Raw genomic sequence first — 27,063 nt, 5'->3', positions numbered from 1 at the left:
TGTTACTCCAGCAATACTTCTTTACAAGTGCAATTCAAACAAGGCAGTGTTGATAAGCAATAATTAATTTGAAGAGTTGGATAACAAAGATAGCAATCCTAGTTGAACGTCTGTAAAAACATAAAATGACCTGATGGTGTTCTCTGGGTAGACTCTTAGCCAATGTAAAATGAAGTGTCCGATTGCAGTCTCTGGTGGAAACGTCTCCATGCATGATAAATGGCACCCCATGCCAGAACATTCAGTCAGACTGAGTGATTACATCATCATGAGTAAACATGACACACAGGAGCAGTCTCCTACTTCTATAGACAAACCAAGGGCACTTCATATCAACAAAGTGTGCAGAGAGAATCATGATGTCATGAGGTAAATACAATATGAATAAAGGCACAACAGTACAGTTGTCTTTTTATTGACTATTAAGGTAAATATTACACATTAATACAGTAGAGTCACTATACGACATGTACTCTGGCTTTAACCCTTTTTTTTTTAGTATGTAAACAATTATACATGTATTTACCACTAAAAGGTCTGAGTTCTCGCTTTATGTTATCACCTAGTTCTTGGGCTGAGTATAAATAAGCGTACAGTCCTGTAGAGCCCTGCAGACCAAGAACAATTAATGTGGGGCTTTTAAAGTCAAAATAATGGCTATACTACGCAAAGAATGGATCCTGTTTAACAGGCAATCGGTTTGTTCATAGACAGTGATAAACACGTTACAGCCCACACTGGATTCATCTTTTTAGTTAGGCACATCAAAATGGTGTCCGACCATCCAGTTTCTGGACACTCCCTAGGTTAATATCTTTGTATATTATGTAATTATCTGGTTCTCTTAAAACGTGTGTATGAGTCTTGTTAATGGTCCTATGCTTCGATCGCTAGATGTCTTTAGTTGACGTGATTCAGGTGCACATTCCCAACGTGCGGGGCCCAAGTCCCAGGCCAGACCTGAAACGACATGTTTTCATCACTTAGTTACAAAACCACAACAGCGGAAGACTGAGTAATGGTGAAAATAAGTGAATGATGTTGATGGGAGTGCTCCACACACACACACACACCTGCTGGGTCTCTGCAGTCTCTGCAGAGTTGGAGACCACGTTCATGATGGGATTCCAGGCAGGGTCAGCGCTATGGAGCCCGTTGTACATGGGGCCCCCAGGGGCCTCTCCCATAGGAGGGTGGGGAGGAATGATCGTCCCGCCATACATTGACATCGGCAAACCCTAGAAAGGACAATAAAAAAATGAAAGACAGAACTGGTAAAAAAAAATAATCTAAAAATAAATATATAAAATATGTTTTTGTGATAGTTCTCATTGGATCATTCCAACTATTTAGCAGTGTCTGTCTGCTACCTTTGGGAAGTCCATGAAGTTGGTGGGCATGGGTTGATGGAAGGTGTTGGAGGGGTTCCCGATGCCGGTGTCATCCCGCTCCATGGCTTGGTGCTGGGAGAAGCCACTCTGCTGGTGCATCACGTGACCGCCCATCAGGGGCTGAGACCAGCCTGACATCGCCTCTAAAGGTGGAGGGTAAGAGCAGGGGAGGACTGAGATTTTGGATCGTGCGAGAGTTAATCATTATGTTCAAAACATTTACAATATATTTCAAAGCATTATAATAAACATCTTAAAACACTGACAATTTAAAGATGATCAGTTCTACAACTATCCATTCCTCTACAACTGTACACTAACCCGATCCACCTCTCTCCAAAACTCACCAGACGCACTGCCCACGCCGAAGGACCAGATGCCCCCCTGCCCGACAGGCGGCGTGTAGCTGGCTGTGAGCATGGCGTGGTTCACGGAGCCCGTCTGGCGGATGCGTGCCAGGCGCTCAGTGCCAATGGGTGGGGGCACCTTGCGGTCCTGCTGGCTGTTGCTGCTGGGCTTAGCCTGAATCAGAGCCGTGGTCACTGTGGACGACACAGAGGACACCGGGGACTCACCTGAGGGGGGGCAAAGGCTTGTTAACTTTCCCAATGTTGGATTTATCAAAGAAGACTAAAGATATAAATGACATGAAACGCTTTGATTAGGCTTCATTTCATTTCATTCTTTTCCCAAAAAGTAGACATTGAATATACTTTGTTTGAAAAACACTGTAGATCTATGAATGAAGTGCCCCTGTCCCCTGTCCCCCATCCCCGTGCTGTGTTCTTACTGGAGGTGGAGGCGCTCCAGGGGTGAGGGGAGAAGTGCTGGCGGCTAAAGGAGGGGGTGCCCACCGGGGATGGACCCTGCAGGTACACTGTACTGCCAGAGATACTGGTGGCGAAGCTAGTCAGAGCAGCAGACGAAGAGATGGAGTTCCCCGACGGGTCCATGTGGTGCATGCCTGAAACAAAAAGGTCAACTGACCCGGTTAAAATATGTAGGCACTAATAAACTGAACAAGTACGACAATATAAACATGATTAGTGCTGCTTTGTGGAATCAGTAGAATTTCTGTTTCTCTGGAACAAAATGATTTTCATGGTGTTATGGGTTATGTTGTGTTATTTCCTGCTGAGTGAGTGAGTGGGTGTAGTGGAATCGAATGGTCTTTGTTGCTTACCGATGGGACTGGTGACAATCCTCTGGGAGTTACAACGGTACCCTGGAGCCTTGGAGCCATCAGGAGCTGGCATCACCTTCTCCATCTGTCCCATGCCTCCCATGTAGGGCTGCTCCGGAGGGTTCCTGGCAGGCAGGTGACATGCTCCCCACACCTGATTGTTGCCCACCTGGTTGCTGTCAAACATGCTGCTGAAATGGTTGAAGAGGGCAGTGGGGCCGTAGTTGGGGGGCAGCTGCTGGGTCTTGCCCCCGTGGCTGTGCATCTGGGAGCCGTTCATCATGCCCATGGAAGGGGGTGCCATGCCCTGGTTGGCATACTGCTGCGGATGTTTCTGGTGTTGCTCTTGAGAGGCTCCAGAGGATACAAACACAGAGTGGTGCTCCTGTGGAGATGTCCCAGCTGGCATGGGGTAGACCTGGGCCGAGGGCTGCACGCATGAGGGAGAAGGCTGTGCGTAGTGAGGTACGGTGCTGCCCCCTGCTGGTGCAGCGTGAGAGGAGGGCAGGTGGGAGCATGGAGGCTGGGCGGCCAGGGGGCTGGGCTCTGTGCTGGGGGAGAAGGGGAGGGGCAGCTGCTGCTGTCTGCTGTCTGGCTGCTGGGAGGGCAGTGATGGTGGAGCCATGGGAGGACCTGTGAAGTACATGGGGCCGTTGGAGCTGGAACCTTCAGACGCTCCACCTTGGACAGGTGCTGCATCTAGAGAGGACTTCTCTTTACCAGGCGTGGTGCCACCAGCAGGCTCTGGCTTGGAGATGGGCGGCTGCTGTGCAGACGGGGCGATGGGCACGGAAGGGGAGGACGGAGTAGAGGGCATGGTGGAGGGTGTAGGGGCCAGCTGCGTGGCGGGAACGTTGCTCACTGTGGAAGTGACTGCTGTCATGCTGGTCGTCTTTGGTTCGCCAGAGAAGAGCTGCTTCCTGGCAGAGGAGGGCGTTGGGGTGCCGGAGGGGGCAGTGCTGGTGGGCGAGGCGGTGGCTGCAGGGACTGCTGTAGAGGCAGGAGCTGTGTACTCCGGATGGGCAGCGGAGACAGGCGAGGGCCGGGGGGCAGTGCTCCCGTTGTGCTTGGGAGAGCTGTGAGTGCTGCCGGGGTTGACGGGCCGCACCGGGAACGGGCCCCAGGTGTTAGGCGATGGAGAAAAGGTGCCACCGAACTGTGCCATGGGCAGGCGTGGGTGTCGGATGTGGTGCATGGTCTGGGCAGCCAGCAGGGCCAGGTGTGGGTTGGCGTACGCCAGGGGAAGAGAAACAAAAGGGGGTCTCACCCCGGGGGACAGGTTCTTTCCCATCTTCCCTCCCTGCTGAGAGACCGGGGGGGTCTGGAAGGACACAGTAGATGACGGAAACACTGATGCCAGGCCCTTAGAGCCAGCCGCCGTAGTGTTAGTGGAGCCCATCTTGGTGCTGGTGCCAGGGGTACGGATGTGGTTTCTGGGGATTAGGTCCTCCAGCTCCTTGGCTGGGTCCTGGATCAGGGCGTTGATCAGTTGCACAGCGTGTCGAGTCGACTCTGTGCCTCCTCTGAAGACCAAAGGGAGAGAAGCAGGTGAGTGTCTGACCTGGTGGTGATCAGTGGGCCCGTCATACCTGGTGGTGATCAGTGGGCCCGTCATACCTGGTGGTGATCAGTGGGCCCGTCATACCTGGTGGTGATCAGTGGGCCCGTCATACCTGGTGGTGATCACTGGGCCCGTCTTACCTGGTGGTGATCAGTGGGCCCGTCTTACCTGGTGGTGATCAGTGGGCCCGTCTTACCTGGTGGTGATCAGTGGGCCCGTCTTACCTGGTGGTGATCAGTGGGCCCGTCATACCTGGTGGTGATCAGTGGGCCCGTCATACCTGGTGGTGATCAGTGGGGCCGTCATACCTGGTGGTGATCAGTGGGCCCGTCATACCTGGTGGTGATCAGTGGGGCAGTCATACCTGGTGGTGATCAGTGGGGCCGTCATACCTGGTGGTGATCAGTGGGGCCGTCATACCTGGTGGTGATCGGCCCGTCATACCTGGTGGTGATCAGTGGGGCCGTCATACCTGGTGGTGATCAGTGGGGCCGTCATACCTGGTGGTGATCAGTGGGCCCGTCATACCTGGTGGTGATCAGTGGGGCCGTCATACCTGGTGGTGATCAGTGGGCCCGTCATACCTGGTGGTGATCAGTGGGCCCGTCATACCTGGTGGTGATCAGTGGGCCGGTCTTACCTGATGGTGATCATCCTCTCTCCATTCTTGTCCTTCTGTTTGTCCACATCGATGTGAGCACCGGTCACGTCCTGAACGGCAGTGATATTACAGCCCCCTCTGCCCATGATCCGAGACACAACAGAGGCAGGCACCAATAGCTTCTTAGATCTGTCCGAAGACAAACAAGCCATTCCATTAATATCTGGGTCATATGGCTGTACTTAACTACACTGCGTACACAATTATTAGGCAAATTGTATTCCTCGGGATTCATTTTATTGTTGAACAAACACAATGCTCTCAGTCAATCCAAAATGTTATTGAACCTCAAACCTGAATGTTTAACAAAGGAAAAGTGAGTTTTGTCTTTCTCAGGGAAATATATGTGTGCACAATTATTAGGCAACTAAATTACAAAAATAATCTCTCAACTCACTTGTTTATTCTCAATTTTTAGAGTAAGTGTAACAGATAAGTAACACAAAATGACAATTATATAACATTTTGGCCTTTCAAAAATATTCAGTGACCAATATAGCCACCCTTAATTTCAATAACTGCCATGAGCCTTCCATCCATGGAGTCTGGCAGTTTCTTGATCTGTTCACGATCAATTTTCGCTGAAGCAGCAACCACAGCCTCCCAAATGCTGTTCAAAAAGGTGTATTGTCTTCCATCACTGTAAACCTCACGTTTGAGAAGGACCCACAAGTTCTCAATAGGATTTAAGTCAGGTGAGGAAGGGGGCCAGGTCATTATTCAGGCATCTTTGAGGCCCTTGCTGACTAGCCAAGCAGTGGAGTACTTGGATGCATGTGATGGAGCATTGTCCTGCATAAAGATCATGGCCTTCTGGAATGCTGAGGACTTCTTCCTGTACTACTGTTTGACGAAAGAATCTTCCAGAAACTGGCAGTAGGTTTGTGAGTTGAGTTTCAGTCCATCTTCAACCCGAAAAGGTCCAACTACCTCATCCTCAATGATAGCAGCCCATACCAGTACCCCTCCTTCACCTTGCTGGCACCTGACTCAAAGTGGTGCCCTGTGTCCATTACTGATCCAGCCACGGGCCCATCCATTTGGTCCATCAAGAGTCACTTTCATTTCATCTGTCCATAAAACCTTTGAGAAATCTGTCTTCAGGTATTTCTTTGCCCAATCTTGACGCTTCAACTTGTGAATCTTATTCAGTGCTGGTCTTGTTTCAGTCTTCTTGACCTTGGCCATGTCTCTGAGCACTTGACACCTTGTACTTCTGAACACTCCAGGTAGGTTGCAGTTCTGGAATACGGTGGCGCTGGAGGATAATAAGTTCCTGGTAGTTTGACGTTTAATTCTTCTCAAGTCTTTTGCAGTTAATTTGCACCTTTTCTATCCCATGCGTTTTTTGCGCCCCAGTTGACTATTCGCAACAAAACGTTTGAATGTCCGGTGGTCACATCTCAATAGTTTAGCTATTTAAAGAGCGTCGCATCCGTCTGAAAGGCAATTTACATTTTTGGCTTTTCAGTGTCAGTTAAATCTCTTTTTTGGCCCATTTTACCTGAGGTAATGAGGCTGCCTAATAATTATGCACACCTTGATATAAGGTGTTATTCACCTTCGCCCCACCCTCCCTCATTACACAAATACATATCACCTGAAAATGATTAAATCCAATAAGCATTCAAGTTTATATGGTTTTGAGTTCGAAAATGTGAATAGAAATAATGATAAGATCAGAATACTCACTTGCCTAATAATTGTGCACGCAGTGTATGTAGTAGATACCAGGGGCAGTTGACTGTTAGTTAACAAGAAGTGACAGTTATAAATTCCAAACTAGAGGAAGGGAGATGCTGTACCCTTACTGCACTCTTTATGGGTAAAGGTCACAGTAAAGGTCACAGTAAATGTAAAAGGTAAACGTAACTACAGTAGCCATTGTTTGAGTTTAGGCCAACCCACCTCCGTACCACCTCTTTCCAGCCGTCTTCCCTCTTCTGGCCCCTCTTGGGGCTGGTGAGGTTCATCTTGCTGTTGGGCGAGGTGACCGGCAGTGAAATGGTTTTGAAGGAGGGGGGAAGGGAGTTGGGCGCCAGGACGTTGATGCAGTCATGGAGTCTGAGAAGGGAAAAAAATAAACATTAGAGCCCTGCGGTGTACTGTAGACAATTCAGAAGTTTAGACTTAAGAATTCCCAGTTTGGACACAGCTTTTCAGCATTAAGACCTGGTCTCTTACTTCTGGTGTGGCTTAGAGATGGACACTGTGACCTTGTGGTCTCGGGAGCTGTGCCTCTTCTCAGGGACCGGCTGGGGCTGTTGGCTCACCCCCGAGGGAGCAGACGATGAAGACGAGGATGAGGACGATGAAGAGGGCATGTCCGGTAGGTAGTTGAGCTCCTGGCTCTTGCCTCCGCTGCTGCTGCTCTCACTGTTGCAGTCGGTGCTGTCCAGGTTGTCTGAGTCGCTGCCACCCGGCACCCCGCCGCCCCTGGGGTCCCCGTGGATCTTATTTTTGTCAGTCTTCTGCTGAGCCAGCACCAGCTGGGGGTCCTGCAGGATGATGGGCTCCATGGTCTTGTTCTTCTTGTTCTTGCGGTTGGTGCTGGGCGTGGTCGCCACATTGGCTCGTTTCTTGGCGAAGGCGTTGGTGAAGGTGGCAGAGATGCCGATGGTAGTGGTGGTGGTAGCGCTGGGCGGGTCAATGGGGACATCACCGTCTAAACAGAGCATGAGAAGGTTATTCACCCTTATTTTACCATTGGGCCATGGAAACAACCAAAAGCGCATTAGAAAGATGTCGAATGGCTTTGTCTCAGTTGAAATTAATATGAGCACGTCATTCTTCTTTCAGTTAAGAACATAAAATAATCTGTAAAATTAACTATTTTAATTAACTGACTTGAATATCCTTTAATTCACGCAGACAGAGACAGTCATCTTCAAGAGTAAAACCATGCTGATTTCAGTAGCCCGGCTAGGCTACGAGGGGCCGTGCCGCCCGGCTAGGCTACGAGGGGCAGTGCCGCCCGGCTAGGCTACGAGGGGCCGTGCCGCCCGGCTAGGCTACGAGGGGCCGTGCCGCCCGGCTAGGCTACGAGGGGCCGTGCCGCCCGGCTAGGCTACGAGGGGCCGTGCCGCCCGGCTAGGCTACGAGGGGCCGTGCCGCCCGGCTAGGCTACGAGGGGCAGTGCCGCCCGGCTAGGCTACGAGGGGCAGTGCCGCCCGGCTAGGCTACGAGGGGCCATCTATTAGAGGCTGTTCAGGTGCCGGGTTAGTCTATTAGAGGCTGTTCAGGTGCCGGGTTAGTCTATTAGAGGCTGTTCAGGTGCCGGGTTAGTCTATTAGAGGCTGTTCAGGTGCAGGTTAGTCTATTAGAGGCTGTTCAGGTGCAGGTTAGTCTATTAGAGGCTGTTCAGGTGCCGGGTTAGTCTATTAGAGGCTGTTCAGGTGCCGGGTTAGTCTATTAGAGGCTGTTCAGGTGCCGGGTTAGTCTATTAGAGGCTGTTCAGGTGCCGGGTTAGTCTATTAGAGGCTGTTCAGGTGCCAGGTTAGTCTATTAGAGGCTGTTCAGGTGCCAGGTTAGTCTATTAGAGGATAGTCAGGTGCCAGGTTAGTCTATTAGAGGCTGTTCAGGTGCCGGGTTAGTCTATTAGAGGCTGTTCAGGTGCCGGGTTAGTCTATTAGAGGATAGTCAGGTGCCAGGTTAGTCTATTAGAGGATAGTCAGGTGCCGGGTTAGTCTATTAGAGGCTGTTCAGGTGCCGGGTTAGTCTATTAGAGGCTGTTCAGGTGCCAGGTTAGTCTATTAGAGGCTGTTCAGGTGCCGGGTTAGTCTATTAGAGGCTGTTCAGGTGCCGGGTTAGTCTATTAGAGGCTGTTCAGGTGCCGGGTTAGTCTATTAGAGGATGTTCAGGTGCCTGGTTAGTCTATTAGAGGATAGTCAGGTGCCGGGTTAGTCTATTAGAGGATAGTCAGGTGCCGGGTTAGTCTATTAGAGTCTGTTCAGGTGCCGGGTTAGTCTATTAGAGGCTGTTCAGGTGCCGGGTTAGTCTATTAGAGGCTGTTCAGGTGCCGGGTTAGTCTATTAGAGGCTGTTCAGGTGCCGGGTTAGTCTATTAGAGGATAGTCAGGTGCCGGGTTAGTCTATTAGAGGCTGTTCAGGTGCCGGGTTAGTCTATTAGAGGCTGTTCAGGTGCCGGGTTAGTCTATTAGAGGCTGTTCAGGTGCCGGGTTAGTCTATTAGAGGATAGTCAGGTGCCGGGTTAGTCTATTAGAGGCTGTTCAGGTGCCGGGTTAGTCTATTAGAGGCTGTTCAGGTGCCGGGTTAGTCTATTAGAGGCTGTTCAGGTGCCGGGTTAGTCTATTAGAGGCTGTTCAGGTGCCGGGTTAGTCTATTAGAGGCTGTTCAGGTGCCGGGTTAGTCTATTAGAGGCTGTTCAGGTGCCGGGTTAGTCTATTAGAGGCTGTTCAGGTGCCGGGTTAGTCTATTAGAGGCTGTTCAGGTGCCGGGTTAGTCTATTAGAGGCTGTTCAGGTGCCGGGTTAGTCTATTAGAGGCTGTTCAGGTGCCGGGTTAGTCTATTAGAGGCTGTTCAGGTGCCGGGTTAGTCTATTAGAGGATAGTCAGGTACAGCTCGTAAAAAGGTTACCTTCAGAGGAGTCTTGGTCCTCTAACTCCTCTTTTACTTTGGCCTCCTCGTCTTCCTCCTCCTCCTCCTCCTCCTCTTCCTCCCCCTCCAGCTTCCTCTTCTGCTCTTCCTTCTTCTTCTTGCGTTTCTCCTTACGCTTCTCACGCTTAGCGGCCAGGGCTTGTTTCTTACTCTCCTCCCTGGACTGTACACCAAGAAAGAAAAAAAAAATGGATGATTACAACCCAGAGTGTGCAACCCAAATGGCAACATATTCCCTATATAGTGCACTACCTTTTTGACTAGAACCCTTACGGGAACAGGGTTCCATTTGGGACGCACTTAATATCTACAGAGAGCTGTAAATCCATACAAATCAATGAGGAGCAGAAGGTTGTGTTGGATGAAAAAGTAATTTACCTTCTCCAAGTCCAGCTCCTTCAGCAGAATGCTGGCGTTCTTGTTGGCCTCTGCTGCCTGCTGGTCTTTGGCTTTGACAATGGTCTCCATGCACTGGTGACATTTCTTCAGCAGGTCCTAGGAGGAGTACGAGACAAACTTTACTGTTTTAACCGCACTTCCTTTCAGAAAAATAAAAAGTTTACCCTTTGTCATTTTCTAAAATGTACCCCCCCCCCTTTTCTCCCCAATTTCATCACATCCAATTGGTAGTTACAGTCTTGTCCCATCGCTGCAACTCCCGTACGGACTCAGGAGAGTCGAAGGTCGAGAGCCGTGAGTCCTCCGAAACACAACCCCGCCAAGCCACACTGCTTCTTGAAACAATGCCCACTTAACCCGGAAGCCACCCGCACCAATGTGTCACAGGAAACACCGTACACCTGCCTCATGTGTCTCCCAGTCGCGACGCAGCCTAGTATCGAACCAGGATCTGTAGTAACACCGCTGCGCCACTCGGGAGACCCCCTTGGTCATTTTCAATTAATGTGTTGTTGGTCTTGTTTGTTTTAGCTTACCTTGTCCGTGATGGTGGCAATGTATCTCATGCACTCGATGTCCGAGGGGAACTGGTTAACCTCCTTGACCAGGTACTGAACCACCTTCACATGGCCCTGTGAGACAGAGTTCAGAGGTCAGCCTCCTGGGATTATTATACATACACTTCCATTTACACACCACCGGGGTCATTAGCTGAGAACAGGAAATGAACGGGGAGCATAGGTCATATGAGATATTCAACTGTGTATCAGTATCCGAACAAGTCACACTAGTGTTTTATCACAGTTTAGTTTCATACCACAGGAGGTTGGTGGCACCTTAATTGGGGAGGATGAGCTTGTTGTAATGGTTGGAGTGGATTAAGTGGAACGGTATCAAATACAATACCATTCGCTCCGTTCCAGACTTTAGTTTGAGCCGTCCTCCCCTCAGCAGCCTACACTATTTTATACGTGTGTGTGTGTGTGTGTACCACCTTGCGGAAGGCAGCCATGAGTGGTGTGATCTTGCGGTTGTCTGCTGCGTCGACATCGGCCCCGGCCTGCACCAGCAGCTGCACCACGTCAAAATGGCCGCCGTTGGCCGCCAGCCACAAGGGAGTGTTTCCCTTCTTATTGCGCACGTCAATGTGAGCACCTCTGTGAGAAAGACAACAGGCTGAGTAGAGGAAGAGAGACTAGAGAGGAAAGGACCTTCTCACTGTCATACTGTACATAAAAGATTAAGATATTACCGGTTGATTAGGAGCTCACAGAACTTGTAGTGGCCCTTGTCTGCAGCGATGGTGAGCGCGGTGTCTCGGGAGGAGGGGACAGGTGGGGCGTTGACGTCAGCGCTCTTATCCAGCAGCACCCGCCCCACCTCAGCATAGCCACCCGATGCCGCCTCCATAAGGGGGGTCAGCCCAGTCTGAGAGAGAATGTATAATGGGTCAGTGAGACTGCACCACACAGACAACACCAGAACATCATTTCTAATGTCTTTGACACAAGCCCAGACAACATGATGACATGTCAGGCTCCAGCCTGTTGCAGTTGCTACCACCTTGGCGCGGTGCTCCACGTTGGCCTTGCGGTCCAGCAGCAGACTGACCACCTCCGCCCGTCCCTGGAAGCAGGCCAGGGTCAGCGCCGTGTTGCGGTTAGTCTCGATCTGAGCGTTGATGTCTGAGCCCATGTCCAGCAGCAGCTTGACCGCAGGGACGTGACCGTTCATGGCAGCCAGCATCAGAGGAGAGATACCCAGCTTACTCCCAGTCCTGAGGGGAACAGACAGGGCGAGGGGGAACAGACAGGGCGAGGGGGAACAGACAGGGCGAGGGGGAACAGACAGGGCGAGGGGGAACAGACAGGGCGAGGGGGAACAGACAGGGCGAGGGGGAACAGACAGGGCGAGGGGGAACAGACAGGGCGAGGGGGAACAGACAGGGCGAGGGGGAACAGACAGGGCGAGGGGGGAACAGACAGGGCGAGGGGGAACAGACAGGGCGAGGGGGAACAGACAGGGCGAGGGGGAACAGACAGGGCGAGGGGGAACAGACAGGGCGAGGGGGAACAGACAGGGCGAGGGGGAACAGACAGGGCGAGGGGGAACAGACAGGGCGAGGGGATGATTATACAAACTGTTAAGATTGGGAAAGAGGCAGAGGTACAGCCTGCACAAACCGTGGCAAGGAGGGCTGGTTGTGGATACCTGGAGTTGATTTCAGCTCCAGCGTTGAGGAGGATCTTGATGATGTTGACGAAGCCCCCCGAGGCAGCCAGGCTGAGCGGAGTGTAGTCTGAAACGTTACGGTGCTCCTTGTTGGCCCCGCGCAGCAGCAACAGCTCCACCACCTGGAGTGAACGAAACACAGGTTAGTCAATCCACAGAACACTTCTATTGTTTATCTAAATGTATGCAGTGTTAAGCTGGTTCAGACAGTGAGTTTGTGTCTGTCAGGTTGTTGTTCTGCCTCCTGTTTCACTATGGGTTATTTCTATTAGCTGTTTCTATGCAGCAGCAGCTACTCTAAGAGCCGAGCCCGCCGCATACTCGCCCTCAACGCACTGTAGGCTATATTTTTTTTAATGAATTAATCTCCACAGCATCTTGCTAAAGCCAATTCATATCCAACATATGCCGTTTTGAGTCTACTTTAAGGAAATATCCTACGCCAAGCTTTATTATATTGATAATTACATTCTAGAGCAAATTGAAAGAAAATTAATTATTACCAGGTTGAAATAACTTTCCTCTCAGTTTCCTTGTTTCTTCTATAGGCGATTGAAAACGAGCACGTTAATGTATTAGTTGGTTTACATTAATAGTAATCCGCCCCAAAACCCGTTTTATTCTCTCTACCAGGAAGGCAATGAATGGAGCACATGCTTCCAATGACTTGTTCAATCACATGCATCTCAGATAATGGTTTGTAGACAAAGAGATAAAGGTGTGAAATAATATTACATTTGCCTACTAAATCCAGAAAAGGGGAGGAGAGTAGACGCTGTTAGAAATATAAAATCATGAAAATAAACACCGATCCACATGTGGTGGTTCCTGAGGCTCCATCGACTTACATTGTAGCTAAATCTAATTTACACATTATATTGATTCAATTCTGGACATTAGACTTATGTCTTAGGCCTGCATGGTATTTTGGGTCGATGTAGCCTTAATGTAGCATAGTATGTTCAATGCAATAAATTAGAGCTGTTTCCCTACGAATGTGTTTGCAATTGCATGAATGCTAGTGTTGGGACTACTGCGGGTAGCTGCGGTGAGAGTGCTGTGAGAAAGTGGCTACGCTAAAACGTCTCGCTTTACGGCACTGCTTCGTCCTGTTATCCACACAAAATATGACAAGCAGAGCAGCACCTCCTGTCTTCCTCCAGAGCAGGCCAGGGAGAGAGGAGTGTCTTTGGTTCTCTCAGACTGGGCTTCGATGTCCCCTCCTTTATCCAGCAGGATCTCCACCACGCCAACATGACCCGCTGTAGCAGCCAGGATCAGAGGAGTGAAACCTGGGGACAGACGGTTAGATTACTCTCCAACATACTAAGGATGGGCATGAATACTCGACTGCTCTAACCGACAAAGGTCAATCTTTAACCAGAGATCAACATTTTTTGTTATTTTAAATACTGTAAAACAATTTGGTGGAATGTGCTTTCTGGGGGTAGTTAATCCAAATTCCCTTTCCTCTCCATGTCTCATTCACCCAATTGCGTTCCGACCGCTTCTTACATGCCAAGTGCTGAGCGCGCGCACAAGCTCCCGTTTAGTCCGACAGAAATAAAAACCTATCTAACTGATGGGATACACAAGCTACCTTTCTTGCCAAATGACGACAGTTTAATCCTGAAGTAGGAAAATGTTTGTTCCGACAAAGCTGCAGTTTTGGAATAATTGCGGCCCGTCTATTTTCCACTTTGCTACTGTGCCATTTAGAATTGGTTAGCATGACATTTTTTACATGCAATTATTCTTCGGAAGAACTGCATTAAAAAAAAGCAAGACAGCAATAAAGCCCCTTTCTTAAAATGAAATGTTGCTAAAAAGTAATTAAGAAAGAAGTGGAGGGCGCTCAACCAACGTGAGTCGAGGTTCAACCCCCAAAACATGCGTCATCCCAAAAAATGGAATCATCGTTGCAAAGGAAAAAGGCCCAACGGGGCCTTATTTTGTATATATTTAAACTATTTAAAAATCTGAAAACGAAGCATCAATACAAATAAAAGATCTGTCAAATCAGGAAGTAGGATTTGAATTAAATTTCCCTCAGTCATTAGGTGATGTTTTATGTCACACTCCCGTCTAACGAGTCCTTGTTAGCATCAGAAGGAAACAGAAGTCGCGTATGTGTTCCTGAGAGTCGTAGCTTTCAGTAACGGGGTCATAACATTTTGTAGCTAAACCGTTCAAACACTAGAGGCAAATTCATGCGAAGAAAATCTAAATCAACATGCCACGAAGGCGCTAGAAACCACACGATAGACAACCACCACAGTGCTTGTCATTTAGGAAGTGAACATTAGATTTTTGGGATTTGTTTTGCAGGTCTTTTATTAATGTTCAGTTAAATAGCCCTGGCTTAGGCTATAACCCCCTTAAATATAGACAGGTTCTACACTGAAAATAGGCAAAAACATTCCTTTGATAAAGCCAAAAAAATAACCTAGTTTTTTTTCATCATCATGCAGTGTGGAACTGTTTATCCACTTCCAACATTCCAAAGAACAGTCATAAAACTAAATAGAATGGATGTATATCGAAAACACAGATTGTTTGAGCCCCGTTTCAAATGATCACTGAGAAGAACTGTTTCAGATGTGAGATACGGATTTTTTTTCGCAGTGCCACCTTTTTCATTTGGAAAAATATATTTTATTCTGTTATATTAAATGTTATTGTTTTTTTTTGTATAAAATACGTGTCTTGACTGTGATAAGGACTCGGGGAAATATGAGCGTCTTGTCTGATAAATTAACAAAGCAAGGCTATGCCATTGCAGAGCCAAAGGCCTCTATGCAAGTGCCAATGCTGAGGTTACTGCCTTCTTGAAGATTGTGTACAACGATATAATATAACCAGATGATATTACGGTTTCAAAACAATAATCTTAAAATTGCACTTGCTTTTCTATTGACTGAAAATATATACAGTACCAGTCAAGTGGACACACCTACTCATTCCAGGGGTTTTCTTTATTTTTACTATTTTCTACATTGTAGAATAATAGTGAAGATACCAAACTATAAAATAACACACATGGAATCATGTAGTAACCAAAAAAGGGTTAAATCAAAATATATTTTAAATTCTTCAAAATAGCCACCCTTTGCCTTTATGACAGCTTTGCACACTCTTGGCATTCTCTCACCCAGCTTAATGAGGTATTTGGTAAAAGACCAAGTCCATATTATGGCAAGAACAGCTCAAATAAGCAAAGAGAAACGACAGTCCATCATTACTTTAAGACATGAAGGTCAGTCAAATACAGAAAATGTCAAGAACTTTGAAAGTGTCTTTAAGCGCAGTCTCAAAAACCATCAAGCGCATGATGAAACTGACTCATGAGGACCGCCACAGGAAAGGAACATACACCTGTCCACACACACCTGTCCAGAGTTACCACTGCTGCTGGATAAGTTCATTACAATTACCAGTCTCAGAAATTGCAGTCCAAATAAATGCTTCACCGAGGTCAACTGTTCAGAGGAGACTGCATGAAATCAGGCCTTCATGGTCAAACTGCTGTAAAGAAACCACCACTACTACTAAAGGACACCAATAAGAAGAAGAGACTTGCTTGGGCCTAGAAACATGAACATTAGACTGGTGGAAATCTGTCCTTTGGTCTGTAGTCCAAATTACAGATTTTTAGTTCCAACTGCAGTGTCTTTGTGAGACGCAGTGTGGGTGAACGGATGATTTCCACATGTGTATTTCCCACCGTGAAGCATGGAGGTGGTGGTGTGATGGTGCTTTGCTGGTGACACGGTCTCATTTATTTACAATTCAAGGTACACTTAACCAGCATGGCTTCCACAGCATTCTGCAGCGATACGCCATCACATCTGGTATGAGCTTAGTGGGACAATCATTTCTTTTTCAACAGGACAATGACCCAAAACACCTCCAGGCTGTGTAAGGCCTATTTTACCAATAATTAGAGTGATTGAGTGCTGCATCAGATGACCTGGCCTCCACAATCACCCAACCTCAACCCAATTGAGATGTTTGGGATGAGTCGGACCGCAGAGTGAAGGAAAAGCAGCCAACAAGTGCTCAGCATATGTGGGAACTCCTTCAAGACTGTTAGAAAAGCAGGCCAAGAGTGTGCAAAGCTGTCATCAAGGCAAAGGGTGGCTATTTGAAGAATATCAAATATATAATCTCAAATATAAAATGAATTTGTTTACTATATGATTCCATATGTGTTATTTCATAGTTTTGATATCTTCACTATTATTCTACAATGTAGAAAATAGTAAAAATAAAAACCCTGGAATGAGTAGGTGTTTAAAACTTTTGACTGGTAGTGAGTGAGTACAAATATCTATCTATACACACACACACACACACACACACACACACACACACACACTCGCTAAGTATTCAGACCCCTTGACTTTATCCAAATGTTGTTACGTTACAGCCTTATTCTAAAATGTATTAAATAAATGTTTTTCATCAATCTATACACAACATCCAATAATGACAAAGCAAATACAGGTTTAGGAAGTTCAGCAAATTTATAAAAAAAAAAAAAAAAGTAAGTATTCATACCCTTTGCTATGAGACTCGAAATTGAGCTCAGGTGCATCCTGTTTCCATTGATCATCCTTGAGATGTTTCTACAACTTGGAGTCCACCTGTGCTAAATTCAACTGATTGATTGGGAAAGGCACACACACACACACACACCTGTCTATATAAGGTCCCACAGTTGACAGTGCATGTAAGAGCAAAAACCAAGCCATGAGGTCGAAGGAATTGTTTGTAGAGCTCCGAGACAGGACTGTGTTGAGGCACAGATCTGGGGAAGGGTACCAAAACATTTCTGCAGCATTGAAGGTCCCCAATAAGTGGCCTCCATCATTCTTAAATGGAAGAAGTTTGGAACCACCAGGACTCTTCCTAGAACTGGCCACCCGGCCAAACTGCACAATCTGGGGAGAAGGGCCTTGGTCAGGGAGGTGACCAAGAATCCTATGGTCACTCTGACAGAGCTCCAGAGTTCCTCTGTGGAGATGGAAGAACCTTCCAGATGGACAATCATCTCTGCAGCACTCCACCAATCAGGCATTTATGGTAGAGTGGCCAGACGGAAGCCACTCCTCAGTAAAAGGAACATGATAGCCCACTTGGAGTTTGCCAAAAGTTACCCAAAGGACTCTCAGACCATGAGATACAAGATTCTCTGGTCTGATGAAACCAGATTGAACTCTTTGGCCTGAATGCCAAGCGTCACATCTGGAGGAAACCTGGCACCATCCCTACAGTGAAGCATGGTGGTGGCAGCATCATGCTGTGGGGATGTTTTTCAGCGGGCAGGGACTGGGCGACTAGTCAGGATCAAGGGAAAGATGAACGAAGCAAAATACTGAGAGATCCTTGATGAGTGCTCAGGATATCAGACTGGGGCGAAGGTTCACCTTCCGAAAGGACAACGACCCTAAGCACACAGCCAAGACAACGCAGGAGTGACTTCAAGACAAGTCTCTAAATGTCCTTGAGTGGCCCAGCCAGAGCCCGGACTCGAACCCGATCTAACATCCCTGGAGAGACCTGAAAATAGCTGTGCAGCGACACTCCCCATCCAACCTGACAGAGCTTGAGAGGATCTACAGAGAAGAATGGGAGAAACTCTCCAAATACAGGTGTGCCAAGCTTGTAGCGTCATACCCAAGAAGACTTGAGGCAGTAATCGCTGCCAAAGGTGCTTCAACAAAGTACTAAGTAAAAGGTGTGAATACTTATGTAAATGTCATACCCGTTTTTGACATTGTCATAATGGATGGGTTCTCTTATGGTTAGGATAAATTGGACTTTGTCGCACACTGTTGGCATAGGCCTATAGATCAATGTGCACATATGTATTTTGAGTACATGCCTTGTGTTCTAATAATATTTTTCATTCAAGCACTAGAAAAGAAATCCAGCGAGTACTCAAACAGTAAAAACAAAAACGGTCAAATGCCCATCCGTTAAAACTAGTCATCCAATTAGTCAGTTTCCAACAATACAGATGGACTCCCACTTCTAAACACAAATTATCAAGTTCCCTGATAATTGACCCCAACATGTTTTTTTTTTATTGCTACAAAACATAGAAAAAGACAAAATATGGAGTTGTGTACCTTTCTTATCCCGATGCTCGATGTTAGCCCCGCGGGCGACGAGCACCGACACCAGCTCCTCGTGACCGCCCGCACAGGCCAGCGTCAGAGCGGTGTCGTGATTACTCTCCGTCTGACAAGAGATACAGTCAGGTGTTATTTTCCTATCTGACTATTATTAGCTAAACTAGCGTGTTATTATTATTGTGCATTGTTAGACGTGTGGTGTGACGTACGTGTGCGTCGATGTCTACGGAGGGGTAGAGGGGGAGCATGGGGTGTGGGGACACTGAATGGATGGGCGTCTGTGCTGTGGGCGAGGACGTCGTGCTCAACATGGGGACTCTGCTGCTCACCGCTGCTGTCACAGGGGCAAGAGGGAAGGAGAGTTGTTAGTCCACCTTCAAAATATAAGTATCTCCCATTCGAATTTAAGATGGATTAAAACCATTTGAAAAAGTCTGTTGAAAATGTCCTGAAACCAAGTTCAGTGCTAAGGAAAATGATGAAGGATCAAGCAGTCATTAACGGTTTGAGGTTTAATTTTTGATTTAACCAGGTTAGTCGAGTTAAAAATACAAATGTCAAAAGAGACCGAGAGCACTAAGCAAAGAGAGGACCGTGTTTATGAACACACCTGCCATGATGTCGTCCAAAGTATCTGTGAGGGTCTGTGCTGGGGTGGCCACCATGAGTCCTTCGGGGGCCTGGGTGAGAAGGCCCGGTCCCAGGTCTGTCAACTGCTGCCACAACATCTGCTGCTGGTTCACCATCACCCTCTCCAGATCAGGACTGGAGCTGACGGGGTAGTCTGCCGTACTGAAGTCTGTGGACTGCTGGGTGGCCAGGAGATGGGAGGGTAAGAAACGGGCCTGCAGGAGGGGTGGAGCGGGACTCTGCAGGGCCTGGGTGTGAGGAGGAGCGGGGCTCTGCAGGGCCTGGGTGTGAGGAGGAGCGGGACTCTGCAGGGCCTGGGTGTGAGGAGGAGCGGGACTCTGCAGGGCCTGGGTGTGAGGAGGAGCGGGACTCTGCAGGGCCTGGGTGTGAGGAGGAGCGGGACTCTGCAGGGCCTGGGTGTGAGGAGGAGCGGGACTCTGCAGGGCCTGGGTGTGAGGAGGAGCGGGACTCTGCAGGGCCTGGGTGTGAGGAGGAGCTGGTGGCGGGGGTTCCTGGGCCTGTCTATACAGGATGGTGTCCACCTGAGGTAGCTTGGCATAGTCCTCCTCCTCCTCCTCCTCATCGTCCTCTTCCTCCTGTTCCTCGGCGGCGGGGTGGGGCTGTCCATCATGGTGGTGGTGGATGCCCTCCCCATCCCCCTCGGTGTCGGAGCCCGGCTCTGCAGCCAGCAAGGGCAGGGGGGTGCCGGGCTGCTCCACCCCTGCCGCCTGGCCAAGCTGCCCCGGGTCGTCCTTCAGGCCTTTGGCCTCCATGTACTCTTTGGTGAACTGCTGCTGCGTCTTGAGCTGCAGCTGGCGCTCCACCTTCTGCAGCTCCTTGAGGATCTTCTTCTTCTTCTGGACCTGCTCCTCGCGGCTCTTCTTCAGCTCCTCGATCTTGTCTTTGGTGAGAGGCTCTCCCTGGATGAGCTCCAAGGACTGCAGCTGGGCCTTCTCTATAGCGGAGATCCTCTGGCCAAGCTCGTTCAGCTTGCCCTCAGTCTCTTCCACTATGCACTCTAGGGGCTGGTATGGGTGGAAGGGAGACAGCAGGTCCGCGTCTGGACCGCCTGCAGCGATGGGGCTCCCCTGTAGGGGGCTCAGCCTCTGCTTGGAACCACCTGAGACAGCCACACAGGACAACACAACCAGTTAGCTACGAGGTTGAACCATACAATATTGCAGTAATCATTGCATGTAACACTTTGATTCCTTGTGCAGTCAAATGTGTCTAGTGGTCTTGTTGGCAAAGTTAGACATGCATTTGCTGTTAACACACGTTGTATGATCTGACCTTTTGTGATGAGCGGTGGAGGCGTTGTGATGTTGGAGGGGACTCTGTCTGGCTCTTGAGGAGGCACCACCATGGCCAGGGCTTGGAATGGAACTCGTGGAGCCTGTTTGGGTTAGGGTAGGATATTAGAAAAGTATATTTAGTATCAATACTTGGAATCAACGTATAAAAATTGTAACTGTTATCAGCAATAAACAAACATGTTTGTAGAAGTCCCTACCGGAGAGGTGTCATGGGAGGGGGGTGTGAGCTGAGACAAGTCTGGCACGGGGACCGACAGGACGTTGTTGGGGTAGTCGAGGAGATAGGACACCACGATGGTGTGACCGCCCTTAGCAGCTTCGATCAGCATGGTGGAGCCATCCTAGGTGAGAGATTGACACAAAACATACGTCATCGTTAGTATCAGGATCTTGGGAGAAGTTACAATTTGATCAGGAAATAAAATAGGAACAAAGACATGGAAACAGTTCTGTGTTTACAGGGGTTCCAGAAAGGTTGGTATTTACAGGGGTTACAGAAAGGTTGGTATTTAAAGGGGTTACAGAAAGGTTGGTGTTTACAGAAAGGTTGGTATTTAAAGGGGTTAGAGAAAGGTTGGTGTTTACAGAAAGGTTGGTATTTACAGGGGTTCCAGAAAGGTTGGTATTTACAGGGGTTCCAGAAAGGTTGGTATTTACAGGGGTTCCAGAAAGGTTGGTATTTACAGGGGTTCCAGAAAGGTTGGTATTTACAGGGGTTCCAAAAAGGTTGGTATTTACAGGGGTTCCAGAAAGGTTGGTATTTACAGGGGTTCGAGAAAGGTTGGTATTTACAGGGGTTACAGAAAGGTTGGTATTTACAGGGGTTCCAGAAAGGTTGGTATTTACAGGGGTTCCAGAAAGGTTGGTATTTACAGGGGTTACAGAAAGGTTGGTATTTACAGGGGTTACAGAAAGGTTGGTATTTACAGGGGTTACAGAAAGGTTGGTATTTACAGGGGTTACAGAAAGGTTGGTATTTACAGGGGTTACAGAAAGGTTGGTATTTACAGGGGTTACAGAAAGGTTGGTATTTACAGGGGTTACAGAAAGGTTGGTATTTACAGGGGTTACAGAAAGGTTGGTATTTACAGGGGTTACAGAAAGGTTGGTATTTACAGGGGTTACAGAAAGGTTGGTATTTACAGGGGTTACAGAAAGGTTGGTATTTACAGGGGTTACAGAAAGGTTGGTATTTACAGGGGTTAGAGAAAGGTTGGTATTTACAGGGGTTACAGAAAGGTTGGTATTTACAGGGGTTCCAGAAAGGTTGGTATTTACAGGGGTTCGAGAAAGGTTGGCATTTACAGGGGTTACAGAAAGGTTGGTATTTACAGGGGTTACAGAAAGGTTGGTATTTACAGGGGTTACAGAAAGGTTTTTATTTAAAGGGGTTACAGAAAGGTTTGTGTTTACAGAAAGGTTGGTATTTACAGGGGTTACAGAAAGGTTGGTATTTACAGGGGTTACAGAAAGGTTGGTATTTAAAGGGGTTAGAGAAAGGTTGGTGTTTACAGAAAGGTTGGTATTTAAAGGGGTTAGAGAAAGGTTGGTGTTTACAGAAAGGTTGGTATTTACAGGGGTTCCAGAAAGGTTGGTATTTACAGGGGTTCCAGAAAGGTTGGTATTTACAGGGGTTCCAGAAAGGTTGGTATTTACAGGGGTTCCAGAAAGGTTGGTATTTACAGGGGTTCCAAAAAGGTTGGTATTTACAGGGGTTCCAGAAAGGTTGGTATTTACAGGGGTTCGAGAAAGGTTGGTATTTACAGGGGTTACAGAAAGGTTGGTATTTACAGGGGTTACAGAAAGGTTGGTATTTACAGGGGTTACAGAAAGGTTGGTATTTACAGGGGTTACAGAAAGGTTGGTATTTACAGGGGTTACAGAAAGGTTGGTATTTACAGGGGTTACAGAAAGGTTGGTATTTACAGGGGTTACAGAAAGGTTGGTATTTACAGGGGTTACAGAAAGGTTGGTATTTACAGGGGTTAGAGAAAGGTTGGTATTTACAGGGGTTACAGAAAGGTTGGTATTTACAGGGGTTACAGAAAGGTTGGTATTTACAGGGGTTACAGAAAGGTTGGTATTTACAGGGGTTCCAAAAAGGTTGGTATTTACAGGGGTTCCAGAAAGGTTGGTATTTACAGGGGTTCGAGAAAGGTTGGCATTTACAGGGGTTACAGAAAGGTTGGTATTTACAGGGGTTACAGAAAGGTTGGTATTTACAGGGGTTACAGAAAGGTTTTTATTTAAAGGGGTTACAGAAAGGTTTGTGTTTACAGAAAGGTTGGTATTTACAGGGGTTACAGAAAGGTTGGTATTTACAGGGGTTACAGAAAGGTTTTTATTTAAAGGGGTTACAGAAAGGTTTGTGTTTACAGAAAGGTTGGTATTTACAGGGGTTACAGAAAGGTTTGTTTACACAGGAGTCCATTATAATGCTTGCAGTGTGGTATTCTTAATATCAGATTCCCTTCCTGGTCACGCCTGAGACCGTTGTGCCCAGGAGCTTGGGACAAGTCATCTCACCTTCAGTCTGTGTGTAGGATCAGCCCCATGGGACAGCAGCAGCTCCACCACGGCCAGGTGGCCCCCGGCGCAGGCCAGAGACACTACTGTGTGATCATTGTTGGCCGTCGCCCTGTTCACATTTGCTCCTGGTGGAGGGAGAGAAACCAAGAACAGGGTCAATCTGAGGCCACATGAAAACCACAGCAACCCTATAACGTTTATATACAATGAGGCTTTATCTGATGAGCAAAGCAGCTCAAGCTACAACGAGGGCCGCGGCTCAAGCTACAACGAGGGCCGCGGCTCAAGCTACAACGAGGGCCGCGGCTCAAGCTACAACGAGGGCCGCGGCTCAAGCTACAACGAGGGCCGCGGCTCAAGCTACAACGTGGCAGATGTCTGGTGTATGGTTTTGTGTGGTGTCGCTACACAGTGAAGGAGCAGAAGCACACCTTTGCTGATTAGGAACTGTACAGTACAGAGGTGACCCGCTCTAACCGCTTTCATTAGAGGGGTCCTGCCCCCCTCCGATTCATGCTCCTGTAAGATAAACAGAGACAGGAGCGTGTAAAGTGTACAAGTAGAAACAGAGAGCCTATTCAAGCAGCGACATATCCAGCATCTACACAACACAGACAGCGTCACAAATGGCACCCTATTCCCTATATAGTGCACTACTTTAGATCAGCGCCCTATAGGGACCCTATTCCCTATATAGTGAACTACTTTAGATCAGAGCCCTATAGGGACCCTATTCCCTATATAGTGCACTACTTTAGATCAGAGCCCTATAGGGACCCTATTCCCTATATAGTGCACTACTTTAGATCAGAGCCCTATAGGGACCCTATTCCCTATATAGTGCACTACTTTAGATCAGAGCCTTATGGGCACCAGTCAAAAGTAGTGCACTAGAAAACAAAATAGGGGGCCATTCGAGAAGCACACACACACACACTTACGCAAACGTGTGAACAACTCAAATACAAAAAAGGCTATGCATGGACATGAAGTGTGTTTCTCCAGAGGGTGAGGTCTCACCAGGTCAGCCCCCGTCTGCAGCAGCACGTCAGCCACGTCTGTGTGTCCGTTCTCACAGGCGTAAGTCAGCGCTGTGTCTCCCGTCGCCGTTGTGGCGTGGACATTGGCTCCTGGGACAAGAGCAGAGGTGTCAAAATTACACACAGAGGGTGTAACAACTACAAACTTTAAATAAATGTGGGTTTTGGGAATAACCAAGTCAATTTCAATAATGTATGAAATGAGGATCAAATCCAATTTAATTTAGAAATTTTACATTTTATTAGTCACATGCGCCGAAAACAACAGGTGAAATGCTTACTTACGAGCCCCTAGTGACCTTAGTGAAATGCTTACTTACGAGCCCCTAACCAACAATGCAGTTTAAAAAATAATACAGATAAGAATAAGAAATAAAAGTAACAAGTAATTAAAGAGCAGAAGTAAAATAACAATAGCAAGACTATATACACAAGGGGGGTACCGGTACAGTCAATGTGCAGGGGGGGCACCAGTTAGTGAGGTCATCTCAAATAGATGGTAGAGATTGTTTTGAGACAGCCAAACAGAGAGGCTGTCCAGTAGGGAGTGGTTCTGCTCACCGGCGGCCAGCAGGTACTTGACCAGCTCCAGGTGTCCCTCCTGTGCAGCCTCCATGAGAGGTGTGGAGCAGCCCAGCTCGATGTCTGCCCCGGCCTTGATGAGGAAGTCAGCCACCTCCAGGAAGCCCCCGCAGCAGGCCAGCGTCAGGGCAGTCTCCTGGGTCTCCTCTGTCTGAGCGTTGATGTTGGCACCTGCAGACCACACAGACAACAGAGGGAGGATTCAAGATGGTTCAGCTGGGAACACACTTTAAAAACAGTACAAACCTACTCACACCACTGGATATTCACCACAGAAAAAGTACTTCAATTAGTGCTGGAAAAGCCATCTTGTCCCTTCGGCATCAACCCAATTAGATCATGAGCTCAAAACTCACTTCATTACATTCCTTCCAGTAACCAGAAGGTTGCTGGATCGAATCCCTGAGCTGACAAGGTAAAAATCTGCCGTTCTGCCCGAGTAAGGCAGTTAACCCACTGTTCCCCAGGCACCGAAGACATCAGATGGAGATTATGGCAGCCCCCCCCCCCCCCTCCCTTCCCCGTACCTCTCTGATTCAGAGGTGTTAAATGCGGAAGACACATTTCAGTTGAATACATTCAGTTGGACAACTGATTAGGTATCCCCCCTTCGCCTTTCATTACATTTATTTAAAAAAAGACGACTTTTGTATTTACACAAAGCTGGAGGCTCAATATAGTAGGGAAAACCTATCTACTGGGAACACTAGTTTCATTCAAACCAGAGAGCAAGAGAAGGCCATACCTTGTGCCAAAAGCAGCGCCACCATCTCCTCGTGGCCCTCTCGTGCAGCTTCCATGAGGGGAGTGTATCCCTCATCATTAACCTCCTCTAGGTTGGCGCCCCTCTCCATCAGCAGGGCGGCCAGCTCCACATGACCCCCACAGGCCGCCAGCGTCAGCGGAGACTCGAAAGAGTCAGCGGGCATGTTGACCTGCGCCTCGCTGTCCAACAGCAGCCGCGCCACCTCCACATGCCCGTCCTGAAGAGGAGACCTCATCAGTCATACTGCACCTTCAATTTAATAGTTTGGTCTGTGTGTGTGTGTGTCTGTGTGTGTGTGTGTCTCACCATACAAGCCTCCATGAGTGCTGTGTGCATCTCGTCAGTCTTGTGCTCCTGGTCGGCCCCAGCCTCTAACAGGAAGCGCACCATGTCTAGGTGCCCTGTATGTGGTGACAAGAGGGAAAAACGCTCTGGGTGCCTCATCCCTACAATTACATTTCCTGTTTCACATTTCACACAATGTTTGTCAACATAAGTGGATCACTTGAGTCACTGATTTCTGGATAAAGACCTCTGATCTCTCTGGTGCACGGGTAAAAGGTTAGGGTTCATTGTCCAGGACGTACCTTTGTAGCAGGCCAGCGTAAGTGCACTTTCCTTGAACTCGTTGGAGTGCGTGTTGATACCAGCCCCGTACTCCAGGAGCACCCGGGCCACCTCCACGTGACCCGCGCTAGCCGCCTCCATCAGAGGGGTGTGACCATTCTCGTTGTGGTCCTCGATGTTGGCGCCTTCCTTCAGCAGCACTTTCACCACGTCCAGGAAGCCGCCCGCACACGCGTACGTCAGCGCTGTGTTACCTGACAGGGACAAGGACAGCGCGTCAGTGTTTATGTTAAGTAGATGTGATGGTTTCTGGTATCGGTCACAGCACCTAGCGGTGTTTGACGTGTGTGTTTACCTGTGGAGGACTGTGCGTTGACGTCAGCCCCATGTACCAGCAGCAGTTTGACTATGTCTACGTAGCCGCCGCTGGCTGCTGCCATGAGGGCCGTAATGTCACCCTTGATGCCCCGATCTTCAACGTTAGCGTGCATGGCCAGCAAGACCTGCAGGAGGACACACGTCGGCGTTTTAAAACAGACATCCAAACACAACCACAAAGGATCAGGGTTGGCTCTGCAACATTTGGATATACAACTAAATTTGATTACAGAACTGGATGGAAACTATGACAGAAAAGGCAGAACAATGTTAGCAGTATACTGTGAGTGGCTAAAGGTCAGTGTGTGTGTGTGTGTGTGTGTGTGTGTGTGTGTGTGTGTGTGTGTGTTCGTTATACCTGTGCAAGTTCATAGTACCCAGCAGAGCAGGCTAGGCAGAGCAGACTCTCTCCCTCCTCTGTGTGTTCGTTGACGCTCCGCCCCTCATCCAGAAGCTTCCTCACAGCGTTGACGTCCCCGTCCGAGCACGCCTCCGCCAAGCTACGGCTGAAAATAACCAGACTGCTACAATTACTGGGACTGTGGCTGCGCAATAGGTTGAACGGCGTTGTCACAACTCACACCGTCACTCACACTAAGAAGTTTAAAACAAAAAGGCCTCCCTCAGGACAGAGCAGTACATTTCATGAACGGCCTTTGACCCAATATGGCACCTTAAAGGGTTTCAGTAAAACAGTGATCAAGCCTGAGAGAACAGTAGAGATAAAGCATCTTCTATGAATCATGGGTGTTATTCAGAGAACCAGCTAGCTACCACTGGACTTAAAAATCAACTACAGCCTTAATACAAAGGCCAGGAGAAAGGACAGCTAAAGTAAAGATTCTCTGAGCGATGTCCTATTGATTCATGTTTTCAGGTGTATCAGATTGCCGTTGAAGCAGGCAGAAATTCAGCCAGTATGACGTAGCATTGAGATAGTCTCTCTCACTACACTGAAAGTTAATAGGCATAACTTTTACATCGTGAAAACATCACACAAATCAAAATAAATGTTGATTGGTCGTAAAAACATATTTAGCAGACGTTATAGCGGGTGCAGTGAAATGGTTGT

The 27,063-nt window shown here is 48.1% G+C and overlaps 1 protein-coding gene across 9 annotated transcripts in view; it reads right to left on the bottom strand.

Moving 5' to 3' along the window:
- Positions 1 to 399: 399 nt before the first annotated feature.
- ankhd1 (ankyrin repeat and KH domain containing 1) overlaps positions 400 to 27,063 on the bottom strand; it is a 49,746-nt gene continuing 23,082 nt past the window's right edge. Inside the window, exons 4-35 of one of the 9 annotated variants that reach the window (XM_045717385.1) lie at positions 26,350 to 26,512; positions 25,969 to 26,116; positions 25,634 to 25,867; positions 25,353 to 25,447; positions 25,026 to 25,263; positions 24,260 to 24,451; positions 23,679 to 23,788; positions 23,090 to 23,177; positions 22,656 to 22,783; positions 20,327 to 20,470; positions 20,107 to 20,209; positions 19,293 to 19,933; positions 18,794 to 19,259; positions 18,393 to 18,517; positions 18,178 to 18,289; positions 13,190 to 13,335; positions 12,023 to 12,165; positions 11,375 to 11,588; positions 11,064 to 11,239; positions 10,806 to 10,968; positions 10,348 to 10,443; positions 9,791 to 9,907; positions 9,392 to 9,575; positions 6,981 to 7,461; positions 6,705 to 6,860; positions 4,776 to 4,925; positions 2,575 to 4,097; positions 2,182 to 2,355; positions 1,739 to 1,966; positions 1,371 to 1,564; positions 1,074 to 1,238; positions 400 to 960 (exon numbers count right to left, since the gene is read on the bottom strand). In XM_045717385.1, the coding sequence (XP_045573341.1) occupies positions 901 to 960; positions 1,074 to 1,238; positions 1,371 to 1,564; positions 1,739 to 1,966; positions 2,182 to 2,355; positions 2,575 to 4,097; positions 4,776 to 4,925; positions 6,705 to 6,860; positions 6,981 to 7,461; positions 9,392 to 9,575; positions 9,791 to 9,907; positions 10,348 to 10,443; positions 10,806 to 10,968; positions 11,064 to 11,239; positions 11,375 to 11,588; positions 12,023 to 12,165; positions 13,190 to 13,335; positions 18,178 to 18,289; positions 18,393 to 18,517; positions 18,794 to 19,259; positions 19,293 to 19,933; positions 20,107 to 20,209; positions 20,327 to 20,470; positions 22,656 to 22,783; positions 23,090 to 23,177; positions 23,679 to 23,788; positions 24,260 to 24,451; positions 25,026 to 25,263; positions 25,353 to 25,447; positions 25,634 to 25,867; positions 25,969 to 26,116; positions 26,350 to 26,512 (7,357 nt within the window). In that variant the 3' untranslated portion in view covers positions 400 to 900. Of the gene's footprint in view, positions 961 to 1,073; positions 1,239 to 1,370; positions 1,565 to 1,738; positions 1,967 to 2,181; positions 2,356 to 2,574; positions 4,098 to 4,775; positions 4,926 to 6,704; positions 6,861 to 6,980; positions 7,462 to 9,391; positions 9,576 to 9,790; positions 9,908 to 10,347; positions 10,444 to 10,805; positions 10,969 to 11,063; positions 11,240 to 11,374; positions 11,589 to 12,022; positions 12,166 to 13,189; positions 13,336 to 18,177; positions 18,290 to 18,392; positions 18,518 to 18,793; positions 19,934 to 20,106; positions 20,210 to 20,326; positions 20,471 to 22,655; positions 22,784 to 23,089; positions 23,178 to 23,678; positions 23,789 to 24,259; positions 24,452 to 25,025; positions 25,264 to 25,352; positions 25,448 to 25,633; positions 25,868 to 25,968; positions 26,117 to 26,349; positions 26,513 to 27,063 lie in introns of all 9 variants that reach the window. The other 8 variants (XM_014198150.2, XM_014198155.2, XM_014198153.2 and 5 more) reach the window with 8 other exon arrangements.

The sequence above is a fragment of the Salmo salar genome, chromosome ssa04 (assembly GCF_905237065.1).
Source record: "Salmo salar chromosome ssa04, Ssal_v3.1, whole genome shotgun sequence".
Lineage (NCBI taxonomy): Eukaryota > Metazoa > Chordata > Actinopteri > Salmoniformes > Salmonidae > Salmo > Salmo salar.
Note: the sequence above shows the minus strand (reverse complement) of the source record. Positions and strands in the feature narration are given on the sequence as shown.